The 26,720-nt window shown below is 34.8% G+C and overlaps 1 protein-coding gene across 1 annotated transcript in view; it reads right to left on the bottom strand.

Moving 5' to 3' along the window:
• SCEL (sciellin) overlaps window positions 1-26,720 on the bottom strand; it is a 78,424-nt gene that overhangs the window by 4,359 nt on the left and 47,345 nt on the right. Inside the window, exons 6-15 of the mRNA XM_041419932.1 lie at window positions 24,569-24,637; window positions 22,769-22,834; window positions 21,517-21,582; window positions 19,457-19,489; window positions 18,105-18,176; window positions 8,176-8,235; window positions 6,437-6,493; window positions 5,380-5,439; window positions 3,904-3,993; window positions 434-508 (exon numbers count right to left, since the gene is read on the bottom strand). Coding sequence (XP_041275866.1) covers window positions 434-508; window positions 3,904-3,993; window positions 5,380-5,439; window positions 6,437-6,493; window positions 8,176-8,235; window positions 18,105-18,176; window positions 19,457-19,489; window positions 21,517-21,582; window positions 22,769-22,834; window positions 24,569-24,637 — 648 coding nt within the window. The remainder of the gene's footprint in view (window positions 1-433; window positions 509-3,903; window positions 3,994-5,379; window positions 5,440-6,436; window positions 6,494-8,175; window positions 8,236-18,104; window positions 18,177-19,456; window positions 19,490-21,516; window positions 21,583-22,768; window positions 22,835-24,568; window positions 24,638-26,720) is intronic.

The following is a 26,720-nucleotide window of genomic DNA, read 5'->3' as shown; positions in this document are numbered from 1 at the left end:
ATATCCTGCTTATATTTGGGAATGTCTTACTGGTGTGAAAAGATAGTTTTCAACAGCATTGTTATGTGAACCTATTCCTCCACGTTTGTACATAAATTTGGTCATTACCATTTCCACAAAGGAAGGAAATTTGCAGAGTAAGTGGCTGCCTGAGATAGAAACCTACAGAATCACAAAGCCAACTCTGTCACTTAAGGCACTGGCTCTTGTTTCTATAGATATTTTCAAATGTCAGCTGTGACAAGCCTAACATGATATTAGGCTGCTGAACTGTGGTAATGATTTGATGGCAAGATCTCACTGAAAGAGAGCTTTGTATGAAAAGCTGTCTCATGATGGTGACTTCCAGGGCTCTCTTTTGTCTGAAGACTTGAATGCTTATGTAAATGTCTGTGTCCTCTGGTACTCTACGATGTTACTAATGTGTACTTACCGATCAGAAGTAGAATAAACAGTTTTGATAGTATTTCCAGTTATGTTTTCTTCATAGGCAGCAAATGGTGATTTGCTGTGAAGCAGAGAGAGTACATAGTTATCACTAAACAGTACTACATTTTTAAAGGCTTCACTACATTGATGATTATATGCAAAATAAACTAAGACAACATGCTTGCAAAAAACATACTTGGTGAGGAGTTCTTTTTCTGTTTTTTTCACAACCATCAAGAATAATATATCAAATAAAAATGTAAATTAGTAATATAGTAATACTTGTAATATAGTGTCCTTAGAGTGTTCTATTTTTGAAAGATTCTTCAGAACTCCAAATTAAATCCATGAGCCCATTGAGCAAAATTAACATAACGGGATTGGGTTTCCTGTGCTCTTATCTCAGCCTAAATGATACATATCAGAAAATGGTGGCAGACTACATTTTTTATTTTTCCTCTTCTTTTATTTGTCTTTGAAAAGCTGTCAAATGGCCAAACAAAATTACAATATGTCCCTAGAATTAGAGTGAGAGTCTTTGTAATATAGGCTTTTCAGTGTATGATTTGTGTTCACTACAGTAACTGTATTGTTCCTTATATGAGTAGAAAGGAATATACTGAATTTAATTATCAGGAACTGTTCCACTTTTAACAGTCCCATTTCCAAGTTACTTAAATGTCAGTTTTGTTTCGATGGAAGGGATGAACATGTATGTGACACTTGAAGAAGTAATCTTGCCAAACAGGTTTTGAAGATTTCTGAATTGATTTATTTATCCTATTCTCCAGAAATTCTTAAGGTATATAGTAATTATTACATGTTTCACATCACTCTTGAATAGTGTTCTGCAATGTTAGGAGCAATTGTTTATAATCACGTGTATTTACCAAATAAATACATTAGTTTTTTTCCAGGAAATACAACAGATTGATAACATGTGTGTGTAAGGTGTTTTGAAGCTCAGATAATATTTTCTACACATCTGTATTTTGTAAAGTACATATGTCTTATTTGATTTCTGTGCAGCACCAGCAATGTATTTAAACTGCAGTTACTGATAAGCTGAAATGATAAATGTTTTTTTTATATCTCATAGAACATTAACACAGAAATAACAATGGTCTTGTTATTTAATCAGACTGTAACAAACCTAGGTTTGCTCACCACAGAGGAATTATCTCCTCACATTAATGCCCAGTGCTCCATTTACATTTCAGGTGAGATGAAAATACGCTTACTAAGTAGGAATGCAAACTAAAGCTAAGTGATCACCTTTTGAAAGAGTTTCACTGACTGAGAAATTCTCTTGACCAAGAATGTGCACAACACATGTCACAGGGTGGAGTATATTACTAGTGCAGTTACCTAAAGTTTCTTGCTACAGTGAAAAGTGGCAAAGGAAAATGATTTCTTCGTTCCTGTAAAGTATGAGCCTGTTATTTTTGTTGTTAAGCTTATTTTTTCCCAAATCTTCCATCTAACTCTTATTTAACTGTGGAATCTTGGGCAAAGTGAGTACCGTGCATTGGACACTCAACATAATATGGGTATTTACATGCTGCATGCCTGAAAGTAAAATTATCTTATAGGAAGTTGTATAGAGAAAAATACTTTTCCTCAAGTCTCCTAGTGTAGAGAACATCATCCCTTGGATTTCACTAATTGACTGGAGTATTATGGTTGAAATACACAAAAATATATAAAACCACAGCTTAGGTAGAAAACCACAACTGGAGTGTGTAAAACAAAAAAATGCTGAAGCTACAGCAAAAATATTTCCAAAGCATCAGTTTCTAACCTTGTCAACTGAAAGTGTAAGGAAACTCAGAACATTTAAATAAATGCATAGTCTGACAGCTTGATGAGACACCAAGTGAAAACTGAGTCCCAGTGTAGCCTGAGAATTGTGCATCTGATCACATCCCTTCTTTCAGTTCATATCAGTCACTCCTTCACTTGCTATGGTGTGACTTGTTCATACAGCAAACTACTCAGCGAAAATACTCTGTTGAACCTATTGCATAAAACCTGAGAGAATAACCTACAAAGACCATTCATTTAATAAGTTTTCATGAATTAAAATGGGATTAGAACTTCAGGTAGAGGGTATAAAGTCTATCAAGTGTAAGGTAATGTTGCATATTGCAGCACATTCTTTGCCCTGTCATTCTTCCACTACTGTTCTCTATTTTAACTTTCAAAGAAAATCAGCGTATTACAACTCAGAGCCTGTATGTGCACAAAATTCTGAAAAATGCTAATTAATTTTTCTGTTGAATATTAATTTTCAATCTTAAATTGTAGGCTGTTCAACTTTGCTTTTATTCTCAGCCAGTTTATGGGTTTATCCTTCAAGGTCATGCAGAATTTTCAGAATACACAGATTTCAACTGTATTCCAGCTGCAGATGTAAGAATATGAGTGATTAAAGATCCTGTGCTCATTCATACCCACAGCAAGGATCAGTTGTGCATAAGGTTAAGGATGGGGACATTGACCATAATTCCTATTAAGTATCAGTCTGTGACCTTTACTTTCCCTGTCAGTAAGGCTCAATAGATTTCTCCTCCCCTGCTGAGTCATCAACCCTGGCTCAGGCAGTTTGCAGCTATTATACAGCAATACAAACCTATAGGTTATGTCTTTAAACAGTCCTTCCTACATAATTAATCCATATAGATGGGTGGATTGATACTGAAAAGAGGTCTTCTTAATCCAAAAAGATCTTTCATTCAAGAATTATATATAATACTTTTTGTTGTCATATTTTGGGAAAATAATTTTGACCATGAAGAACAAAATAACATTTCCTTTTATTTCAATTATTTCCTGATACCAATAGACATGGTATACAGCTAGTTCCTTTAAAAATCCCTACATCACATTTTTCACTCAGGTTTGCAATATGTGGGTTTGTAGAGGCAGAATCCAGCTAGAGCATGAATACTGCAAGAGAAACGGTTTTTAAAATAGTTTGTTCTTGGTCAAAAAGTCAGAATCCCATGCCACAATGTCAGTGATTGGGTTGATGATACATGGGTTCAGATTCATCCCATATTGGTTTAGGAAGTTAAAAAGGCACTTTAAGGGAATAGTTTAATGTTTGCCTTACAGTCTCATAAAGAAAAAAGTTCATAAGAAATAAGAGCATTCAGGAAATGCCTTTCCTCTATTCATTAGATAAGAATTCTGGCTTAGCTGGCCTCCTAAATTTTTTGTTTCATCTATCTCTCCAGAGCTACGCAGGGTGTGTCTTGTCCTCCTCACTCTGTGCACTAGAGTTAGGATTTGTGACCTTCTGTGTGCCTGGCATCCTGGAAGCAGATTTGGAAAGGGGCTGCCATGATTCCAGAGACCAATGCGAGCTTTCTAAGCATTCCTGAAATTTCTTGCATAAAAAAGATTTTTATGATTTCTTTTCAAGAAATGGCACTTTAGCCATTACAGTACCCAATTAATTTTCCACAGTACCTGGTCTTTCGTTCACTGTCACTAGAGTAGTTTATTTCTGGGAGATTATTTGGAGCCCTTGGAGGATTTTCATATGCTTTCTCAATTATCCTAAAATAAAAAAGAAACCACACAACAAGAAAATAAGCAATTTTAGAAGTCTTTTTTCAGCTACACAGTTTTAATTTACTCTTACAGTCATGAACGCAGAATCTGGGACTAGAAAAAGCAGATAAAAGCGATTTGGCTTATTTTGGTTAAATCGTTGCTGGTGAAAAATAATACAGTCACTGACCTATAATTTTTAGTTCTCCTTTATGGTGCTATATTCATATATATTCATATTGGAAACTTCATCTAACTTTAATTGAAGTCTAGTTTCCTCAAAGATATTTTAGTTCCAAATTTTCTTTTTTTGGATATACCACAGTTATGTTTTAATTAGAAATGACCAAATAAACGCAGATACGTAGACTAATTTCAAAAAGCAGGATTCAAGCAAGAGAAACCTCCTCCTGCAGTTTTCCTTGACACAAAACATGACAGGCAAACAAACATAAAAATACCTTGTCATACAAATTATGGGATATCAGGAATAAGTGCTAATAATGTTTCTGATGATTTTACAAAGCAGTGCAGACAAAGGCTGCTCTTGTTTGGTCCTGCTAGAGGTTATATTCTGGAACAACGTGATCATTATCTGCCTTAACTCTGGATGTGTGGGCTGCAGCTTGATTATTTCAGTGAGCTTGCCAAGGACAGAGGCTCTGCTGAACGACCCTCACTCAGTGCTTGTGGTGCTTTATATGCAGAACGGGGCTGCAAGAAGCAGCACCTCCTTTGTGCCCGACTCCTGATGGGGCAGGCTCCTGTCAGAACTGAAAGAGAAACTCATTCACTGGAGATGCTCAGTATATGCTTCCCTGGTCAGACTGTTGAGTGGAACTGCTGGGATAAAAATATTTTCTATTAAAAAATAGAAAAACTGCCTATCTATACAGATTACTACATTTTCCCTCTTCATGTGGATATACAACTAAATGGAGCACTCAAAAAAGACACCATCAGAATGGTACCTAAAAACATACTGCTAACCTCACTTTAATTGTCCAAAATGGATCCTAGATTTTGTAGATAATGAAATCTAGTAGCAGTAAAGCTTTTATACTAGGAATGCATTTTCTTATATTTGTTTGAGACGCCAGCAGCTGGATTCACAGAACACTTAGAAAAGCACAAAAATACTTAGGAGGACCTTGTCACTAGTCATTTTTATTCTCCATGAGAGATTATAGGTTTGACTCATTGTTTATCAAAATACATGCAGCTTTATTGTTATATTTGGTTAATCAGGCACATTTTAGAAATAATCTTACTCACACTGGGCAAATTCTATTTGCTTGTAAAATGAATTCATATTTTCTGGTTCTACTAAACAGCTACAAGTCTTGATATTTGATCATTAAATTTTAGAGAGGATTATGCTTTGATTCTCACCGCTTTTTACTTTGGTCATCAGCAGACTTTACTTCAGTGTGATCCCCAAGGTCCTCATCTCTGAAAGTGAGAAAGACCTCAGAATTAATAGAAATATTTTCTTTAATCTAAACATATTAAATGTACTACATTATTTATGTTGAAGAAAAAAAAAACAAACTGTATGCATTTCCCAGGTAAGACTCCTGACTACAAGTAAGTTATTTGTTCAGGCTTTCAATTCTTTCCAATGTGACACTGCAAAAGAATTAGAAACGGCTCAGAAATGTCAAGTCCATTATAGTATTGCAGGATAATTCAGGTTGGAATTCAGGAACTTCAGGAGCTCTCTGGTCCAACCTTCTGCTCAAAGCAGGGACAGCACTGAGGCCAGACGAGGCTGCTCAAGTATTTGTCTACTTGGGTCTTGAAATCCTGCAAGGAGAGAGATGGCACAAGCTCTCCAAGCAAGCTGCTCCAGTGCTGGACAGCCATCCATACAGCCAGTCAGAATGTCTCGTGTTTCAGCTCGTGGCCACTGTGTCACATCATGGTGCCACGCTACCGCTGAAGGTCCTGTCTACATCTTCCAGATTGACTGTGGCTCTGTCATTTTAACTTGGTAACTGACTTTCATTCAGTTCAGGCATCAGGACCATGAGCTATGGAAATGGCTATCAACGTGTGTCCCTTGCTTTGTTATCATATCCAGTCCAAATCTCTCTTCCAACTGCTGGTATCTAGGGTTGTGTGCAATCTCTAGGTCCATGGGGTCACATTGATACCAGTAACTCTTCAATTACTGTCTGTGAGAAAATCTGATTTAATATAATAAATTTCATATGTTAACATATGTCAGGTATATAAAATATAATTTTACATTCATATTGGATATTAAATGCTCTCTAATAAAAGTATTACCCATTGACAAATTAAGTTTGAAGAAAGGTCACTGTTGTCCTCATTTGAAAGCAAATCAAAATCTAATTAATTTTACTGAACAGAACCTATTAATACCAATACCCAATCCACCATAAATATTTTATAGTATATAAGAGGCAGATTATGGCAGGCTTACCTCTTATTTTTCTGATCAGCAGTATTTTTTTCAGTCAAATCTGAAAGGTCTTTTCCTCTGGAAAAAAAAAAAAAAACAAATAAAACTGTAAAATATTGCCCCTATCTAGGAAGGGATAAAGTGTCATAAAAGAGAGAAATATATCTAAGTACACATAAAAAAAAAAAAAAAAAAAAAAAAAACACCAAAAAACCCTAAACTTTTAGTTAATTTTATGTTAAAATTTTTCAAACACTAATATTCTTCAAGAAAGTATGTTTGTAATTTTCCCCTAGCAAGGTAAAGTTCTGTACTATTTATTTATTTATAAAAATTATTATTGAGTACATCCAAGAAAATGAAAATGCTTTTTAAAATTTTATTAATTCCATAGTTTAAGATTGTTCTTTGCCAGTGAAGACAGTGAAGAAGAAACATGAATTTTCAAAGAATTTATAATTAATTTACAGACTCTAAGCAGCTTAATCCATGTTTGCATCAGTTATTTGCAGAAATGAATTTTTATTTTAGTTAAGAAACTTCAGCTTCTGAAGATAAAACCTAAATATATGGCCACATGTCCAAAATTTCACTCCTGGAATGACAAGAAATTACCTCTGTGTGTCATCATGGTTAACAATTAAAGCACTGATCATGTCTGTATTTATATTGAAAATGTTGGTTTCTGAACACTGACATATTTTACACATAAGGATATGTTTTCTTTGATTTCTAAATACAATTAAATTAGAGGCAATGTTTTTTTTTCTATTTTCTTTACTGTTTTAAAATGGTTCAATGAATTCAAGAATGGAATGACTTATGAAAATACTGTAAGAAAAATCCCATGGTTCTCTTTAGGTAGAAGTAGAGAGCAAAACAGAAGGCCAAGTCAGCTCTGTGAAACTCCTAACTTTGTCTCTTCAATTCATGATAGGCATAAAACTTTGGATATTACTAAAATTCAGTAGTGTGTCAAAGCCTTAGACTCTATCCTAACAAAGTCTTCGTGAATTAACATTAAAAAAAAAAAAAAAAACAAAACAAAGAAAAGATACCCGACTTAGAGTTTAGTGCTAAATGTATATCTGTATGTATACCTGTGTGTGCATATATGTAAGATTGTCTACTATAAAACAGATGATCACAGGTTGGCAACATTTATCTGCTCTTACTGTTTAGGACATGGTTCTTGAAATTTATCTGTAGTGTATCAGTGCTCAATGTGAGAAATTTTACACAGCTATCAGTAACACAGTAGTCCACCACTTCCTCCCTTTCTCTGTGCTGAAGGGCTGCTTGCAGACCTCCAGAAATTTGGCTTGAAACTCGGCTTGAAACTCATTGAACTGACACACTGTTCAAAAAAGAAAATTCAAGCTTTCTTTCTTTATGGATGATTTTCCTTGCTGATTGAAATGCTTTGTTACACCTTGATGGTCAACACATCACCCCTGAGTTCTACAATATTTTGCTTACTGCCCCTTCCCTAACCATATCAAAGTATTTCAGTGATAGTGTAATTGTAGAAACATGTGAGGCATGTATGGAGCTTGCTGTAGGTAGTACTGGTTCAGCTGACTGTGCACATGCCAGTGAATTAATCTGTATTTCTGTATTCATCTTTCTGTATAAGGAATGCTATTTATTAATCTATAAACATTTTACAGATTAGCAACTTTACCTTTCCTGACATTCTCATAGTTGCAAACTACTCACTGCCTTAGAAAAGTAGGGCCTGAGGAACTTTGAACACTTACTCTTTGTCACTTGTGAAAGAACTTGGAATCGCTTTGCTGAGGTTATTGAGGTCTTGGTTCCTTTAGAGACAGAACAAAACCCAGATCAAATCACAATTAGTATAGCCAGCTGTCAATTAGTCAAATTAAATACTAATTTTAAAAAAATGTTATAATTGACACATTCTTTATTAAAGAAACAATTTAACTGATGACAATTATTTTAGTAATTCAGAGGTATTCATAGATATAGCAATATGCCTACCATATGCATATTAAGCACATACTCTTCCTGGAATAAAAAGACCAAATTATATTTTGGGAACAAAAAGTTATAGCTTGTGCTTTTGTCCAAAAGTATAATTCCTGCTGAAGATGCATTGTGGGCAACTTTGAAGAGTGTCTGACCTCAAACATGCTATGATACAAGAAAAAAATCTTTACCAAGTAGTACAATCAACCAAGTACTTCCAACATGTGTGTGAATCATATCTTGTCTATTATAGACTAAGTCTTTCTGTCTAAATTTAAAAAAAAAGTCCTTTTGTCTCTTTGGTAGGCTATCTAGACCAGCTCCTTCCCAAGTGAACTCTCACTTCTCACAAGAAATGTGATATATAAACTGAGAGCTGGTTACTGAGATCTGGTGCACTGATTCTTGCACTTTCACACAGGGATGGAATGTAATTTCTCATTACTATCTGATGTAAGGAAAAGAAAATCTTTCTTGAATTACATCTTGTTGGTTAATTATTTTCCCTTTTTCAATATACTAATATTAAGCATATATTAATGTAACAAAACTATTAAAAATAGAAATGTAAATTAATGTATTTTATGTATTTTGAATAAAACTTTTAGTAGTATCATGACAAAACATGGAGTTTTTCTTTGCTTTATTTTCCTTCAAAGTACTGCACTAGTGTTAACATTTCTGTAAAATACTTCATTTCTGTGAAAATGCATTTTCAAAAGGCAAACTCCTCTACTTGAAAATTTTCCAGCAGCTTTACCTAAAAAGCTGCCATCTAGTAACATTAGCTCACTACAAAAAAAAATTATAATTTTATTCCTCAAAAGAAAGCAATGGGGAAAGAATGATGCCTTTGATGATACGAACTCCTATAGGACCTGTTATATAACCTGGCAGTCAACAATGTTCCATATGTTTCTTTACTGACTTTTCATTCTCGCCTGTTCTGCCATGAAACAACATCTCCATGGAACATAAAGGTAGCCTTTGCACAGAGTTTTCAAAAAAAGAATGACAGTTACCTAAAATAGTTCAAACTTGGCCTACTGCCTGTTTGGAAATAATGGGGGAAAGAAATTTCCAATAATTTAAGACTTACTCCTTTAGAAATGCATGTACTAGCCCATATTAATCCTTGGTGCAACTCGAAGGATGGATGAGTTAGTTCCCTTCTGTAATCTTTAAATCATCATGACTGTGTAGCTAACAGCATTTTGTTATTTCCTCTATATTATACTGTTCTTGTCAGTGCTTTGGGTATCCCAGTGGGTTGCAAGGAAGATTTTACTTGCTATCTAGGTGAGGCTACATGTGCACTTCTTGTCATCTACAGCCTGATTCATAGAACACCAACACTGAAGGGTCCTAATAAGTGAACAGAAACAGATTGCAGCACAAAAGTACAAGCAGACTGACCTGTTCAGATACACATTATGGCTCCTGTGAAAGAGAAGTTCGGTAAAAGAGAATCTTGGAAGACATTAATTTATTGTACACTTCTCAAACTTTCAGCCCCAGGACATATCTTGACAGGACTGCAGCAAGTAACCAGCGCTGATGTCCTGCAAGTTCTTTGCCTTGAGATGGCTGGCTTAGTGCAAAGCAGAGGTCATAGGATACAGAACTGCAAGCTACTGGGTCAAGCATAGTTCAGGTTATTAGCAACTGAAATTAAAGAGCTGTTATTTATAAAAAGGACGAAATGTAAGGTAGAACAGGCTGTAGGACATGGGGTATAACTCAGAATTTATCTGACTGTGCTCAGGGCATACTTTTTACACTTTTTAGATCACTCTTTGTTAGCAAAACTATGTTTACTTTAGCGTTAGCACACAGCACTATCAACCAGTGTTGATATTAGAATATAATCCAGCCTCACATTGAAAGTTAGAGTAGATCTGCATTACAGCACCTAAACAGAATTTCAGGTAAGGTTTCATTTGAGAGTTACTGTGCTAAAAATCAGCAATATAACTTACATCTTTTTTAATACTTCTAAAAGAGAGGACAAGTGTTAAAGTAGAAAAAGACTAAACTATATTCATACATTAAAAAAGCTCCTTGAATATCAGAGTATCAGATGCAGTGAAAGGCTGCTGTGGAGAAGGATTTCCAGTTGCAAGTATAATTTTCACTTGAAAAAATAAACTATTGTTGTGTCCAAGGCTGGCTGAACTGAATTCATACTTCTTACATTTGTCAACAACTTTTTAAAACATAGATGATGATGATGATGGAAAACAGCAGCATAAAACTTCTATACAAAGAAGTTTAGACAAACTAGGGGGAATGTATTTCAAATACGGTAGGTGGCTTGTAATAGATGTTGACATTTTTCATAGGTCATTCCAAAGGATGCCACTTCCAAGTATAATATTTTCTGAGACAGCGATTAAATCCCTGTGAACATTCTGCCTAGGGTGAGTATTTTTGAAATGGATGAGACTGAGGTAGGTCAGACAGCCTGCCAGGAGGAGAATGTATAGTTTGCTCACAAATTTAATAGGATGAAATATTTTAATAAAGACTCAGGACATGGCTGGAAGTTTTCAGGAACCCCTTACTCAGGATAACAAATATGCATTTTTGTATTCTATATAAAAATACTTGAAATGGCAGTACAGAAGATTTTGTATTGCATATTGTACAAAAGGCTCTCAAGTACTGAGGAAAACACATTTGTTACAAAATAGAAACATTAAGATTTGGAGTAAGACCTAGGTATGCTTGTCATTATTGTTAAAGTATGGAAGACAATTATCTTGATTCATTTACTTTTCTGTTTGTAAGTGATCACCTCCTGAGGGAAAAAAAAAAAAAAAAAAAAAAAAAAAAAAAAAGAAAGTGTATTCTGCCTTTAACAACATCTTTGCAAAAAATGCACAAAATAGCACTGTGAATCCAAAGAAAGCCCCACCCTGAAGGACAGAAAAACTCATGTGCAGCTGGGCTGCTGTGGGCCTCATGCTATAGACTTGTTAGCAATAAAATTTGCTGCTGCTCTCTGCTATTTTGCCTCTAGCTGCTTGAGTAAAATAGGATTAGAAATCTGACAACTAATGAAGACAGTCCAGCAGAATAAAAGAGTAGCAAAGAGTATGAGTAAAGTAGGTTTAAAAAAAGCTGTCAAGTCAGGCTGCGTGCAAAATGTGTTGCTCAGTTTAGCCAGGGACTCCTGTTCTGCCATATCTTGAATCCCTATGCCTCTCAGACACAAGCAGAAAGGGAAATTATATAAGGCTTGTGTGACAAACTCCACAGAAATCAGCTACATTCCAAAAGATTAATATCTCTGATATCAATATCAGGAAATGTTCTTTCTTTATGGAACAAGTGTGGTTTGCATTACCTGATTGTATTAATGTTAGCTATCTCATGCCCTCCTTGATTAAATGTATGAAAGATCTATGGGCATTTTCTGTAAGCAATCTTTAAAAGTAGAAGAATTAATGTAATATGCATTTACAAAAAGTGATTTTTTTTTCCTTTTATGCTCTGCATCAAAAAGTTAGAGAAATTGAATTGTCTACATTTTGCTTTGCTTTTCAGTCTGCATTTGATTTCTAACTCAGTTCACTTGAGATAGGGCAATAATACAATACTTTTCAGTCCTTCTGCTCTGTGCTTGTGAATTTCACTTATTTCAGATAGTAATTATGAAATTCTGGTGTATCTGGTGACAAGTCAGATCACCATCAAAAAGAAAAATACAAATTAATCTGATCCACACATTCAAGTACATCTCCTAGTTCTTTCTGATTTCTTGGGGTTTTTTTAATCTTGAAAATATGCAGATAAAGTTTCAATCAGGAAACATGAATCACACTGACAAAAAAGCTTTAGTTATGTTATTCTTTAGTGAAAGCAATGAAAATCTTTCTAATATTTGTATTTGAAAATTCTGAAGACAATGAAGAAAGCATCAATGCAAACAGACTGTCCCTAATGCTGAGGTGAAATTGAAGTTGATCCTAGACATGTGGGAGTGAAAAACAAAATTTTAAACAGACCCCAACTAAGCTCTTGAACCTCAAGGATCAGGAAGCAGAGTATGAGCCCACGACTCTCTCATTATTTAGTGAATACTTACCTAACCTGTAAAAGTCCTGAGCCTCTATCTAGTTCCAAATATTCCCTAATTCTCGAAGGCATTTTTGCCTTATTGCCTAGAATTTCATCATCCATCTTTGCTGCTACACCAACAGTTGTCATAATACCCAAGCACCAATATTATATTATCGTATGGACTAGAAAACTGAAGGACCATGCATATTTCAGACTTGTTGGAATGCCTTTAATGACTGGGGCACTTGATGTCAAATCCACGGATATTCAGTAATATTTTGAATTTAGTCACTCTGTCATCATCAACATAATCATGAGCAACCCAGAGGCAGCTTTATTAAAGGAATTATGCACAGTATTTTTAATAGATCTGCATCTGTTTTCTGATAAAAAGCCCTGAATAAAATTATAAAAACTACTGAGATGACTCCCTATTTCTAATATATGATATAATATGTTTAAATGTGATACCAAACAAGTTGCATCTGATGTCCCTTCTTCCGTGATCTCTCCCTGCTGACCTACAAAGCATTCTGATCAACAGCTTCTTCTTCTGACATGATGGAATATGAAAAGAATGAAATAAGAAAGCCTGGCTTAAACCATAAGGACATTTTTGAATTAGTCACATCAGCATAGGAGAAGACAAAAACAACCAATTGCCAAGTGGGCCTTCCAATGCTGAAATAAAAGAGTTGGTCTAGAGTATATTAAGCAAGTCAGCCATCTTACTGGGTAAAGTTTAGCATCACAGGCCCAGATGAATTTTGATCCTCTATTATGGCTGCTTTACTGCCCCTGCAAATCCCTGCCCATCAGCTTTTGTCAAGTACAACTGAGGATGAATAAAGGAACTTTTTGAGAGAAGATTGGCATTTATCCTGGAGCAGGGTGCATTTCCTTCCACATTGCTATGCTCACTAATCAGTGCCAGGAGCCCTTGCTCAGACCTTTCATCAATAACAGCTGAGAGTTAGGGCACAGAAGGAGCCTGCAGTCAACTGTGAAAACCAATTTATAATGTGCCAAAACAAGTGTAATGCTTAGCCCAGAGGATTTTGGAGTTAAATACAGAGGAAGAAGCTGTTGATCTGAATGTTTTATAGGAGATAGACTGGGAAAGATCACTGGAAAAAGACAACTTATTCTGTTTTTCTGGAAGGATATGTATCACCCTGTAAATACCATATTAAAATTTTGTTTAGGAATAAGGGGCTTGGGTCTCTTCACAGAAGCTGTGCAACAGTGAGTCATTTATATCAACATGCAGAAAAGCTGCAAACCAGTGTTACAGTCAATGTCAAATCTATCAGAATTGAGAGACAAAAGAAGCCTGTCACTTGGAAGGGCCTTCTGCTGAAATGCAAAAAAAAAAAAAAAAAAAAAAAGTAAATTAAAAATTACTGTGTTGATTTGTATTATCAAAAACAATTTAGAAAATGTAAAGCGACTTCACTTTACCATAAAGAAACAATTGTCATTGTAGTGAAAGCAAACTAGTGAAGTATGGGTGTGATCATGTGAGTTCTGTTTCAGTATCCTCACTTGCAACAACTTCTGAGGGACACAGGTGACCCCCAGAACATTTTAGAGGTCTCTAGATGGTCTAGCTAAAAAGTCAAAGCAAATAAAAAACATCCCAAAGGAAAAGTCATACAGGAATTGTTCACGTAAGAGCCATGCCTTTAAATTTTGGCTATCTAAGCTTTAGTCCAACCTAAGATAATTCCTTTGACTATTTATCGTGGCTCTTTGGAACTGCAAATCTTACACATTCATAGAATGGTTTGGGTTGGAGCTAAAAGACCATCCAGCTCCAACCCCCGTGCCGTGGGCAGGGACACATTTCACTAGGCCAGGTTGGTCAGAGCTCTGTCCAGTCTGGCTTTGAACTCTCAGAGATGGCAATCTAATGAAAACACATCATTAGCCAATGTCTCAAAATGCACCTACATATTCTTTCAATTTTGGGCTTTACGCAGCTCTAGAACATGAAAGGTTTTGTCAATAAATGTTTGTTTAGGAGACCTGACATCATGGTTTTAATTCCATTGGCTTGGAAAATTCCAAGTCAATAACAAGTCACTAATTTTTTTTCAATAGAACCCCTGTAACTTAGCTTATTTTCTACTTTTAAATGTTCCCAGTTGTTGATAGACACAGCAATGTGAGTCCTTATTACAAGAGTTAGTTTAAGCACAGGTAATTAATGTGTTCTTTCACAATCTATTGCAATGATAACTGGGAACACATCTTGGGTCAAACAGGAACATCATTAAAAAGGAGCATAGTACACACAGATTTACAGCATTGTCTGAATTTTCTACTACCTGAGAGGAGTCATAATAGTGAGTTATCCTGTACACTAGGGGAAAAGCATATACAGGAGCAAGAATATAGGATTCTCTTAATTATGCCAGAAAAATTTATTCTAGTCCCTTGTTTTGTTCCCTAGAAATTGCCTCTCTCACCCACATACTTACAAATAAACAGCTGAACTATTTTCTTCAAGACAACTTCTGTAGCTGCCATACCAAAAAGACATCTTTATGTAAGGGTTTCTGCAATATGCCCTTTGTCCCCACAGACGAATAGTGTTTCCCTGCTAGCAGACAATCTCCCTACAGATGCTTTAAGAGCTGAGTGAGATCTCTCTCTAATCTCTTGTATAGCCCCTGTTACTATCACCTCAAAGCTTTTCCTAAGGTATGTCCCACATTAATTAATTCTGATATATCTATGAAAAATAAAAGATAAATCAATTAGTTCTACAATTTATGAACTTATGGAAATACAACCTTTTGATTATTCTGCATGCTTGGATGGTAATAATTTTGTATGTCCTGGTAAATGTGGCTCACTGTGCCAAACACCATTATTTCTGTAACTATATGTAGTTCAATACATGTGAACCACATTATAAAAGCCTTTTTATAGAAACACAGATTTTTTTTTTTTCATCCTAGCTGTAATCATTATTGAAAGACTGACTAAAGCTATGTTAAACACCCTCAGAATGTCTGAAGTGGTTTAACATGATTTTTTACAGAACACTGTTCTTTAAAAAATGCCAGTTTTTAAACACCTGCATGTAATGGTTAATACAATTATGGAAAGGAAAAAGGCAGAGTGAGAATCTTGCATCTTCACTGATGTGGAAAAAAGCACAAAAAGAAGTTGATAAGCCACAAATAACAGGCCCATTGAGGGAATCAGAAAAATGTCTCTTTACATATCCAGTGTAGTGCTCATCTCCTGTTGCATTTGTGAGATACCAAGAGACCTGATTTGACCTTTTATTCTCTGAAATATGCAGAATTTTTAGGTAGTAATCTTCTCTTCTTCTGTGTCCTAGCCTATGTTGCTGCCTAGAGTATTTATAGATGCCCTAGCTAATCATGAAATGCCCGTTCTCTTAATGACATCCAACAGGTGAAGGTGCATAATCCACGCCTTCAGATGTGAGATGTGTGTGTGTATATATATATATATACATATATATACACACACTCTCTCTCTCTGTGTTTTAAGATGGAAGCCAGGTCTAACTGTTGTCCTTAAAAACAATGCATTAATTGGTTTTTTATTTTTACAATTTTAGCCAGAAGAGAGTATCTGACATCCTTTTCAGGTAAATCCCTTCTGAAAGATTTTCCTTGTATCACTGAACAGTTTGTTAGAAAGCTAATTGCCATTTTCCAATTATTTTATATTGAAATTAATTCCTTATTCCTTTAACATCCCTATCAGAATCCTGAATGACAGACAATTAATCAATTAAGTTTGATGTTAAAAGCATGACCTGAAAATCTTTCTATTCCAAGTAAAAATATAAGTAACTAAAGGATGTAAATTAAAACAGTATTCTAGTACACATTTATATTACTATATATATTATTCATGTAACTGTTTACATGCCCTGTGTGACACAAGAATTTTTGCCAAAAATGTAGTATTTATGTGACATCTTTTAAAAAGGGGAACTTTTGCTGGCAGCTAATTAATGCAATTTTTGTCTAGCAAAAATGTAACAAAAATCTGTAGTTTTGTGAAGCTAACCTATCAGCAACAGATGGATGACATCTGAAGAACCAGCCAAATGCAAAGGAATTATTGCAGCAGAAGAGAGGGCTGAATTTTGCCCACTAAGATTACAGACTACTTACAGTTTATATACTGACACAAATAGCAGTGCAGTGTTGCCATAGAAACTTGTAGACCAGTAAAATATTCCTCCAGCTCTTCACCAATGAAGGGACAGGAATACAGAGCTTGGTATGGTAATGAGAGCAACCAAGGGATGATTAATGTGAACTGATTGAGGGTGAGGATTAAGTCAGACCTTAACAAGCCCTTAGCAGTGAAGAATGGCTGTGACTTCCCTCGTTAATACTGGGTGTATTTAATTCTCTAAGATATCCCACATTTGTTGAGAGGAAAATGTTGCACTGAAGCATTGCTTTTTTTTTTTCCTTTTCCTAGGGATTACACTGTCAGACATCTTTGGGATGCTTTCTTAGTCATTTTATGCTGGTTTAACATTTTTAGGACTATGGGGGAGGGGAACAGGATTCAAAATAATATAGACTGTAGCTTCAGATCTCATAAAACTGAACTTTATTAATGAAATTAAACAAAATTAACTAATTTAAATTAATTTTAATGTTCACACCATTTAATATTTCCACATAAACACTGCAAATGAGCTATTATAATTCTCAGTGCATATCTAGAAATCTCTTTCTAATTTAATTCATTTTATAATTGCGTATTCAGGCATTTTACTCTGGTCAAGGTCACAGAGTAAAATTTTTTGCATGTTTATAGCATCATAGAATCCTAAAATATCTTTGATTTGGAAAGAACTTTAAGAATTATCCCATTCCAATCCCCTTCTCTTGGGCAGGGACATCTTCCACTAGACCAGGTTGCTTAGAGCCCCATCCAACTTGGCCTGTATCACTTCCCAGGGATGGGGCGGTTATTGCCTGATTGCTTTGAAAAATATAACATCTCTGTCAGTACAGAACCTTAGAATTTGCTGTAATTTTAGTTTAAAAATGTTAAAAAAAAAAAAGTTGATGTCTTTTCCACCAACAATTTTTATGGTGTTCTGCAGACTTTCAAAGATTAGTTGATCCATAAACTCATCCCTCAGAAACAAGTCCATCTTGAAACATGCTAATTTTGTCACCCTAAAGGATATATGTTGGGTTTTCACTATTCAAATGCTAACACCATAGTGCACAAGTTGGGGTGCTTCTACATACATAGTTAAGTGTAGTTACTACCTCTCCCATAATGTCTGAAGAGCAAAGAAAATACACTGTATAATCCAAATTTTCCTGCTTCCAAACATTTGCAGCAACTTAAAAAATCATGCTGTTTTCTAGGATGCAGGCTGGACGGGCTGTAAGATTAAAAAATTAAACAGCTAAAACTTAGCAAGTCAATGAGAGGGAATTCAGAGTTTGGACTTCTAGGCCAATGGTTAGGACTGTTTAAATGCTGCATTAATCACACACCATGTCCAGACAAACTATCAAATATAGAAATAAAGCAAACTGAGTATTTAATATCCCAATAATCAATGCTTATGAAAACACTGGTTTGACTATACGGTGTATGTTACCTTGCTGTAGCTCGATCACCCACATCAGTCTCTGATTTCTGAGGGGTCACCTGTTCTGATGAAGGGGCAGCCCTGCAACAGGAATGGTGAAAACATACTTAAGGTACAAGAAGATATTTGAAAACTCTGTATCACTTAAGTGGTGATACTATACTTCTTTCGGGTGTAGCTACAATGAGTTTGCATTGTCTTTGAGAAATTTTTTCTGAGTTTTTTTTTTTTGTTTGTTTAAATATATATATTATATATATAAATATATATAAAGAATTATGTATTTATAAAAAAAGAAATGTAATGCTTTAGTTCACTAGATTACCACATCCAATGAGCCTTTTGAAAAACTAATATCCCTAAACTAGCTATTTTGTTAGTATGGATATAGTAATAAAGTGGAGTGTCTTTACTGTTCAAAAATTATTTTAGTAGTAAAAAAAAACTTGAAAAACCTTTTATCTTACTGAATATATCTTATTTAGTAAAGACAAAGATTTTATTTAACTAGAAAATACCAATTTTTAAAAAGCTCAATAAATAAACATTTACACATTCCTATTTTTCTTTATGTGAACAATCAAGTTAGTCACTACAGGGATACTAAAATGATAAATAATTATAAGAAAAGGAGAAGGTGGCAGATAGAGTTGATGAGGATTACCTGCTTCTTTAGACTATTTTTGATTTAGTATGGCAACTAAATCATGACAAGTTGCAGAGCTGTCTTAATTAAAAGTCATGAAGTTGCAAGCTGGTTAAGTAATCTTCTCTTAATTTAGACCATGTGAAATGGATATTTAATTAATGAATTAATTTAATAAATTTATTTTCTAAAATTACAGCAACCTTTGCAGACACTCAGGTTTAGAGCAATATGCATCAATTCATTTGAATGTCTGCTATTACAAGCCTTTGCATGTGCAGAGCTTCTTGATTTAACTTTCTTTATCTTCACATTGCTTACATACTTTTAACAGTTTGTTTTTCTTTGCATCGCTCACACTCTCACTGATTGTAGAGCAGCAGTTGCATATAAAAGAGTATTTGCATTAGCAACATACATGACTGTGGAACTAAAACTGCAAAGCAGTTTTTAATGTTTTATGCAGTTTAATGTTTTTTCAATTTGAGTAAATATCCAGTGAAATGTTCTAAGCTATATGCAAATAATTGCATTTCTGCAGGGAAGGAAGTCTTCTTCATGCACTTCTGCACTTCCGCAATGTCGACTACAGAGGAACCCTCCCAGGTAAATTATACAATGTTTGTATTATGAATAAATGTAAAATAATAATTGAGGTTTATGCAAAGGAGCATGTTATATTTCTATATCTACTAAGAAGCAAAGTAAGACATACGTTGTTGGAGCCTCTGAATTTTCCGAGGTGGTTCTAGAGAAAGAAAAGAGTAACCATTTCAGAAACCAAGTAACAAAATGCTAGTATTGAAGCAGTTTGCAAGATTTAGATAAATTAACAGCAATTATTTTTATTTTCACTTCCTTCCAAGATAATTTTTTTAAATGTAGAATATATGTTTAACTCAAGTAGCATAATAATAAATTCAAGCCATATTCTGTATATCACTAAGACAATCATTTTTCAATTAACATTCTCCACTTAATCACTTTGATTAATAGTGTTTTGTTTTCAGCACACAATCCACAACCATAAAAGTCAAATACAGTGAGCTGCTTATAGTCTTAGCTCCAATTGCAATTTCTTTCAAGTGTTCTGTAAAGTGTGTTTAATCAGCTGGAACTGAGGCAAAGAACTCTGGAAGTTTATATATCATGTTTAACTATAAAAGTCTAGAACATCTGAGAATCACAAAAGTACATAAATAACCCTGACTAAGAAAACCCACATATCCGTTTTTGCTGGACTCGCTTCCTGAGGATAGCAGAGCAGTCAGCCATTCTCAAATGTGAAGAAAAGACATAGCTGACATAGCTCTTTGCTCAGTCTTTAAGACTGATAGTGACCTTTAGAAACTCTACTTATTAGCATCTATGCATGGCACTTTTTTTCCTGAAACTCACAGGCAAGTAAAAGGCTTTCCTTTGATAACTATTTTTAGTTATTATAACATTCACAACTTGAAATAGCTTTCACATCTTCAAAGCACTTTTAAAAGCTAAACCAAGTAATCATTAAATGCCTATCAATTTTTTTTACCAGCTGTTTGTGATAGCAACATTGTCAGAGGATCTAGGAAGAGTCATGAAAGCTTCAGAAATAATATGCCTGTTTTCAGTCTTCTCTGAACTGTGAGACTGGAGGAGTAACTGGATAATTAGTGTTGAGAAGAACACAGGAACACAGCTTGCTATTGGAAGCTGGGTGGATGCCATATAGAGCATTATCCTATGTTTTCAAAATTATCATGATCTTAGCAAGATATATATAAAATGAAGCCAGATAAATTCTTTTCAGTTGGCACAATGAGAACATCTAGTAAAGACTGACTTCAAAGAAAATAAACTTTAACATCTTTAAGCCATCTTTCTTCTGAGTGGAGAGTGACTGACTCTTGGCCAAAAAGATAGAGGGTAGTAAACACAGTGTAACATAAAAAGTAATTGCTAAACTTGGTTTTAAGTCTTCCAGTGCCAGACATTCCATTAACTCCCAGAGCAATAGTTTACCAAGGCTTACATCTAACATCACAGTGTATCCATTCATTTCTGTTTCATTTAATTTTTCATCATTACTGCACATGAGACTCATGTTGGAAATTTCCCAGGTTAAAACTAGGAAAGCAGAAGGCCATGCTGCAGCAAATAGTGAGCACAAGAAAAAAAGATCATGAAGGTTTATTTATTAATATTTTAAATCATCCCTATTCTGCTTTTAGATAAGAAAGAAACAAGAAACAAGAAACTTTCCCTGTTCTCTTTCTATTCAGCCAGAAAACAACCACAACTTCAGAAATAAACATCAAACATTCATCTGCAAGTAACTTTAGTCTGATTGTTCTTGGATACTTTGATGACAGGGTACTTAGTCAATTTTGAGGTTTTGTTGACACTGATACCCAAAAGGGCCAGGGATGAGCCCTGACTGTGAATCCAAATGGTACCAACAAATTCCTGCCCTTATGGCCAGTCTCTCTACAACACATTTGCTTTGAGGAGAATTAATTGTAATAGTCCAAAGTGAAACCATGAAGAAAGAATTGCAAGCATGATAGAAATTTTTTTTTTTTTTTTTTGCTGGCACTTCATATGCTCAGGCCCCAGTCAATGCTGGGCATCAGGCTGCCAAAAGCCCAAACAAGTACTTAGGCATGGGATGTTTCTCTTTGCATGGTATCTTCTGCATTGAGCTCACTCCACCAAGGAACTGCCCTGCTTTCTTGCTCCCAAAATGAGCTCTAGCCAAGAGTTAGGAAATAAGCAGCGATCACTGATACGCACCGTTTGCTTTCCTCTTTTTCTGTTGGAGTCTTACTACTCGAAACTGGGGGAGGCATCCAAGATTGCCTGTAGGTTTCAATAAATAATTTTTTCAGTATTACTTAAATGCTCTGGGCCTGAACAGCATACTGTGAATATTAGAATAGAAGTGATGTAAAAATACCTGGAACTTTTCTTAAATTATCAGTATTTGCAAAGACTGCATGTTGATACTTTTTAGACCATATTTACAGAAAACTGAATGGAATAGGAAATAGTACAGTAATTTTATTTACTGTGAAAAATGTTCTGTGACTCTAGGTGTTTTTTTCTGCAAACTGAGTGGTGCAAATAAATGGATCATTCATGGAAAGGACAACCAGATAAAATGCACAAAGAGTGTCAAGTATCAACGCAAGAAATACAATCAGGCTATTAGAGGTCACATAAACAGCACAAGCACTTTCAGTTCCCTTTTTGTTTGGTTGGTTTTTTTTTTTACCCTCATAACTATCAATCCAGCAATTGTTTGTGAGGTAAAAACAATTACACTAGAAACAGTACAATTCATTGATGGCCTTCCATATCTTCCAAGAGCCTGAAGAGAACTACTGGACTGAAAACAGTACAAACTTCCACTAAAAAGGTCTGTTAATATAAATATAATGACATTTTCATTTCTACATTCATTAGTCTACTGATCACATTTTTATGCATTAAATATAAAATAGAAAATAATGATTGAACAGAATTTGCAGCTGGGAAGGATGCAGAAAATTATGACTATCACCAGCAGTACATTTTTAATTAAAAATGTGTTTAGTTGTACACCCTGTTTTTGTTCTTGCCTAGATAATGCTATCTGAAATCCAGATTTTTAAAGGCAGCTGTGTATCATTAAGAAAACTGTGTGATTCATATGCACTGCAACAGCACAAGGTCAAGTTTGGCATCAGAGCTTTCACAATTACAGTGAGCTACAATGCTTTAAAAGTGGACACTGAAAACGAGTACACCGGCTGAGTTAGGGGCTGCAGCCAAGAGTTAGTGCTCATTGTGCCATGTCCACTAGGCCCTGGCTCTACAGAGACAAAAGTTGTAAATCCCATGGAAAAAAAGAGGATGGAAAAGTTTAATTCTTGAAGCTTGCTGAGAAGTTTGGGTGTGATGGAGGAGGAAGTAGGTAATTTCTAAATGTAATTGTTGTACATTACTGAGGCTTAACGCAGTGCTATAGACACTCTGGCAACCAAGCAGTGGTGGGAATGAATACCTCTTTTTCTTGATTGGAGAAGTGACTGCAGTGGTTGTGGATGCTGCATTAGGAGTCCAAGATTGTCTGTTAAGGAAATATATTTAGTGAGTTAATATTCAGAAAGAGTATAATTTTAAATTATTAAAAGAAAAAAAAAATCATATTTCTGCTATCAGAATTATACAAATGGGTATGGTAAATGCTATAACTATGTTTATATACCTCAAAAGACACATGATGTGGGGAACCTTGAGGGGTTCTGATGTTCACACAACTGCATTTTTACTTGATATCCAAAGTAATTTCTGACTTCTTAAAATCTTGACTTCTGTACCTACACTTTAGTCTCCAAACACTATAATAACAATATCATTCATTTTCTTACTTAAAATTTTGTTTCTTATTCAAATATAATGCTTTATGTTATCATATGTTTGTAAAACTAACCTACATAAAATCCAAGCCAGTGATTTCTCATAACATTTATCAAAATTTATTGTCTTATCCTCTGCAATTCTTAATGATAGTAATTGGCATTTCATAATAACAGTAATTGAAGAATAGTGCTTTACAAATCATTTTGCTCTCTGGCAGGGAAAAAATACATACAATTTAAATCTCTCTTAAGTCCCACTTCAGAATTAATTGTTGGTCTGTAAAAAACCCTCTCCAAAAAACACCCCATAAAATTCAATTTATATGAAGCTTCATGTGTCATCATCAGCATGATTTACAACATAATGGTGCCAAATTAGAATTTGAAAGAGTGACCTCAGTTGACCTTTAAATGCCAGAGATACTGATTTGCTCTTCAGAGTAATATCTCAATTCTCCACAAGATGACTTTTAATTGCTGTGCTCTCTGGCAACTATGTTCTGTGTAATTTATTACTGTCAGAACTCTACTGACATTGATGAAGACACAAAGTGATGCATTTACAAGTATGGTGGATGCACTCTTCTGACTTTCTTAAATTAAAATTAAAATTTAAATCAGGTACTAGGTGGAAGTTTTTTAGAAAATATTTTTTCAGTGTAGTGGAATTATATGACATATATAGAGTGGCCACCTCTGCATCATAGCAACTTTTTAAATAGTGTACCAACAATGTTGTGCCAAGTTCTTTTAAATTAAAACTTGTTTTAATCTTCTTTTAAATTAAAATTTGTTTTAATAAAAAGACTGGCCTTCTGACCAAAGAATATGTTTCCACTGGAAAAATCAGCTAGATTATCAAAAAACTATGTTTTATGTTTTGGTACTCAAGTTTTCCACTGGCAGTGTAAAACAGCATTTTCCACTGAAGCATTAAATAGATTTCTTTCTTTATGCTTCCTCAGAATTATGTACTGTATTTGATAGAGTTTATGCAGAGAATTCTAGAGCTCTAGAATATACCCACATTTTTCAAGACACTATTATTCTTGGGGTTTTTGTATTTCAAATGCTGTCATTTTAAAATAATCATTATGCTGAGTAAATGTGTAATCTGAGCTGGTGTCCCTTTTAAGCTGTGTGGAGAAATAGGATTCTTTAAGGAAAATTCTTCTGGTTTTAATGAATTTTTTTTTCTCCTCACCAACTATAAAAAGAGTCTATGATAATTTAGATATAGATGGCTACATTCCAGAGGTCAGGTGGTCAAATGAAGCCTAAAACCAGAACATATGCCATAGAAATAATTTCTCTGTATAATTTTGGTGTGTACATGAATTCTAAAGTTATGGTAATATATAACACATGATAATGCATGATAATTGATGCATGATAAATTATAATACATAATACTTAGATGATAATGTTTCTGAAATTCATACCTGTTGTTTTGCTTATGGTTCAGAGTTGGAGACTTATTTATTTTATCAGTATCACTTCTGGCTGGAATTCTGTCAGAAACACAGGAATTACTTATAATACACACTCTATTTTTTTAAAATACATTTTCAATAAAATGAAAAGATGGAGTATCATTTTGCACTGTGTACTGATATCCCAGTATCACAAATATCCCAGTATCACTAAAGGTAGAGAACAGAAGCTGAAATTACATAAATTTAGTGCACTATTATCTGAAGACTCCAAGTAGCTCACTGGAAAAGTTTTCCAAGATGATGTTCAAACAATAATGCTGTATTAAACATCACTGTTGCTAATAATTTATTACAACTCCTCTGAATTAGCTCAAAATACCAGAATGAAAGCAATGTTAAGTCAAGAGGTACACAGAACTATTGCCATTTTCTCTGCCTCACCATTCCTAGAGAGATGCAACAGTCTTGTTTTATTTACAGATTTAATAGATCAGTGTGATGTGAAAATAATCTAGTGCCAAATCCCTGGCAAAGGATGGTATTGACCTACAGGAAGTTGGGTTCTTTGTGCTTGAACTGATTTCATTAAGCCATGAAATTTACATGAAGAGACAACCACATGATTTTTCAAGCCCTTTATGGATTCTACAGTTGTTGCCTAAAACCCTTCAAAATTTTCACAGAAAACACCATGTAGCTATCACAGCTGAAGCAGATTAGGTTCTTATTTTATTCCAGTTTACTTCCTACATATGGAATATTTTTCAGTAAGAACTGGGGGACTCTGAAAAGCTTAAAGTGATGTACATTGAAACAGAGGACAAATACTAAGTTGAGAGGGTGATTTTAAATATTTATTAAATCAGCTGAAAAACATCTTGAGCTACAACTTTATATATATATATATATATAATTTATTCTCATCTATAAACTGAAGCCATAGATGCAAAACAATTAATCCTAGAACTATAACCTGATGTTACGTATAAAATATTTTGTGTCCTGCCTTCAACAGAATACTGTTGTATTTAATGAAAAGCCTTCCAGGGAGTTCTGGGACACAATCTGCACCAGCGTGTGCTCTGTGTCTTTTGCAAATCTTAAATGCAATTTTGCAAAGAACCCTCCCCTGTCAGGGCAGCAGTGATGTGACAGCAGCTACAGTTGCTGGGAAGGTCACTAGAGGTCTCACTAACCCTGCTGACATTGCTGCGGATGCAAAGCGGAGCGTTCCCTCTCATTCGCCAGCGAACCAGCATTTCTTGCACGTTTCCTCTCGTATTTTCAAAATTCCAGCACAATGCTTTACATAGTTTTGTATTTTCTCATTTTAAAGCCAGCACTTTTTTTACTTAAAAAAAAAATGTAAAAGAAAGGTAAGCATTGTGTTAACTTCTCCTTGTAAAACTTTCGAGCTTCTGATAAGAAATCAAAGAATATCCTCTGTTCTCACCCACAACGCTGTATCTAACAGACACCCCTGGATCAATGGTCCATTTAAACATGTAATGTTTATCTGAATCAAGTTAAATTTCTGGCCTCCACAGTATCCTGTGGTGCTGACTACTACAATTAATATGTGCATTAGAGGAAAAAATAAATGTTCCTTTCCTTTCCTTTTTCCTTTCCTTTTTCCTTTCCCCTTTCCTTTCCCTTTCCTTTCCTTTCCTTTCCTTCCCTTTCCTTTCCTTCCCTTTCCTTTCCTTCCCTTTCCTTTCCTTCCCTTTCCTTTCCTTCCCTTTCCTTTCCTTCCCTTTCCTTTCCTTCCCTTTCCTTTCCTTCCCTTTCCTTTCCTTCCCTTTCCTTTCCTTCCCTTTCCTTTCCTTCCCTTTCCTTTCCTTCCCTTTCCTTTCCTTCCCTTTCCTTTCCTTCCCTTTCCTTTCCTTCCCTTTCCTTTCCTTTCCTTTCCTCTCCTCTCCTCTCCTCTCCTCTCTTCTTTATTACCCAAACATTTACAGAGTATCTGCCCATTCTTACAGTACAACAAAGAGAAAATATTCTTTCATTATTCAGTTTCCCTATATTATTCTTTTCCAAGTGGAGAACTTTTTGTCTTTTCAGACATTTTTCATATGAGAGCTATTCCATCCTTTCTCACCTTCCTCTTTTTTTTTTTTTTTTTTTTTTTTTTTTCCTGGTTCTATTGTAGCTTCATCAC

This window comes from Onychostruthus taczanowskii, unplaced genomic scaffold, assembly GCF_017590055.1.
Source record: "Onychostruthus taczanowskii isolate IOZ18803 unplaced genomic scaffold, ASM1759005v1 scaffold62, whole genome shotgun sequence".
Taxonomy (NCBI): Eukaryota; Metazoa; Chordata; class Aves; order Passeriformes; family Passeridae; genus Onychostruthus; species Onychostruthus taczanowskii.
This window is presented reverse-complemented; position numbering and strand designations above follow the sequence as displayed.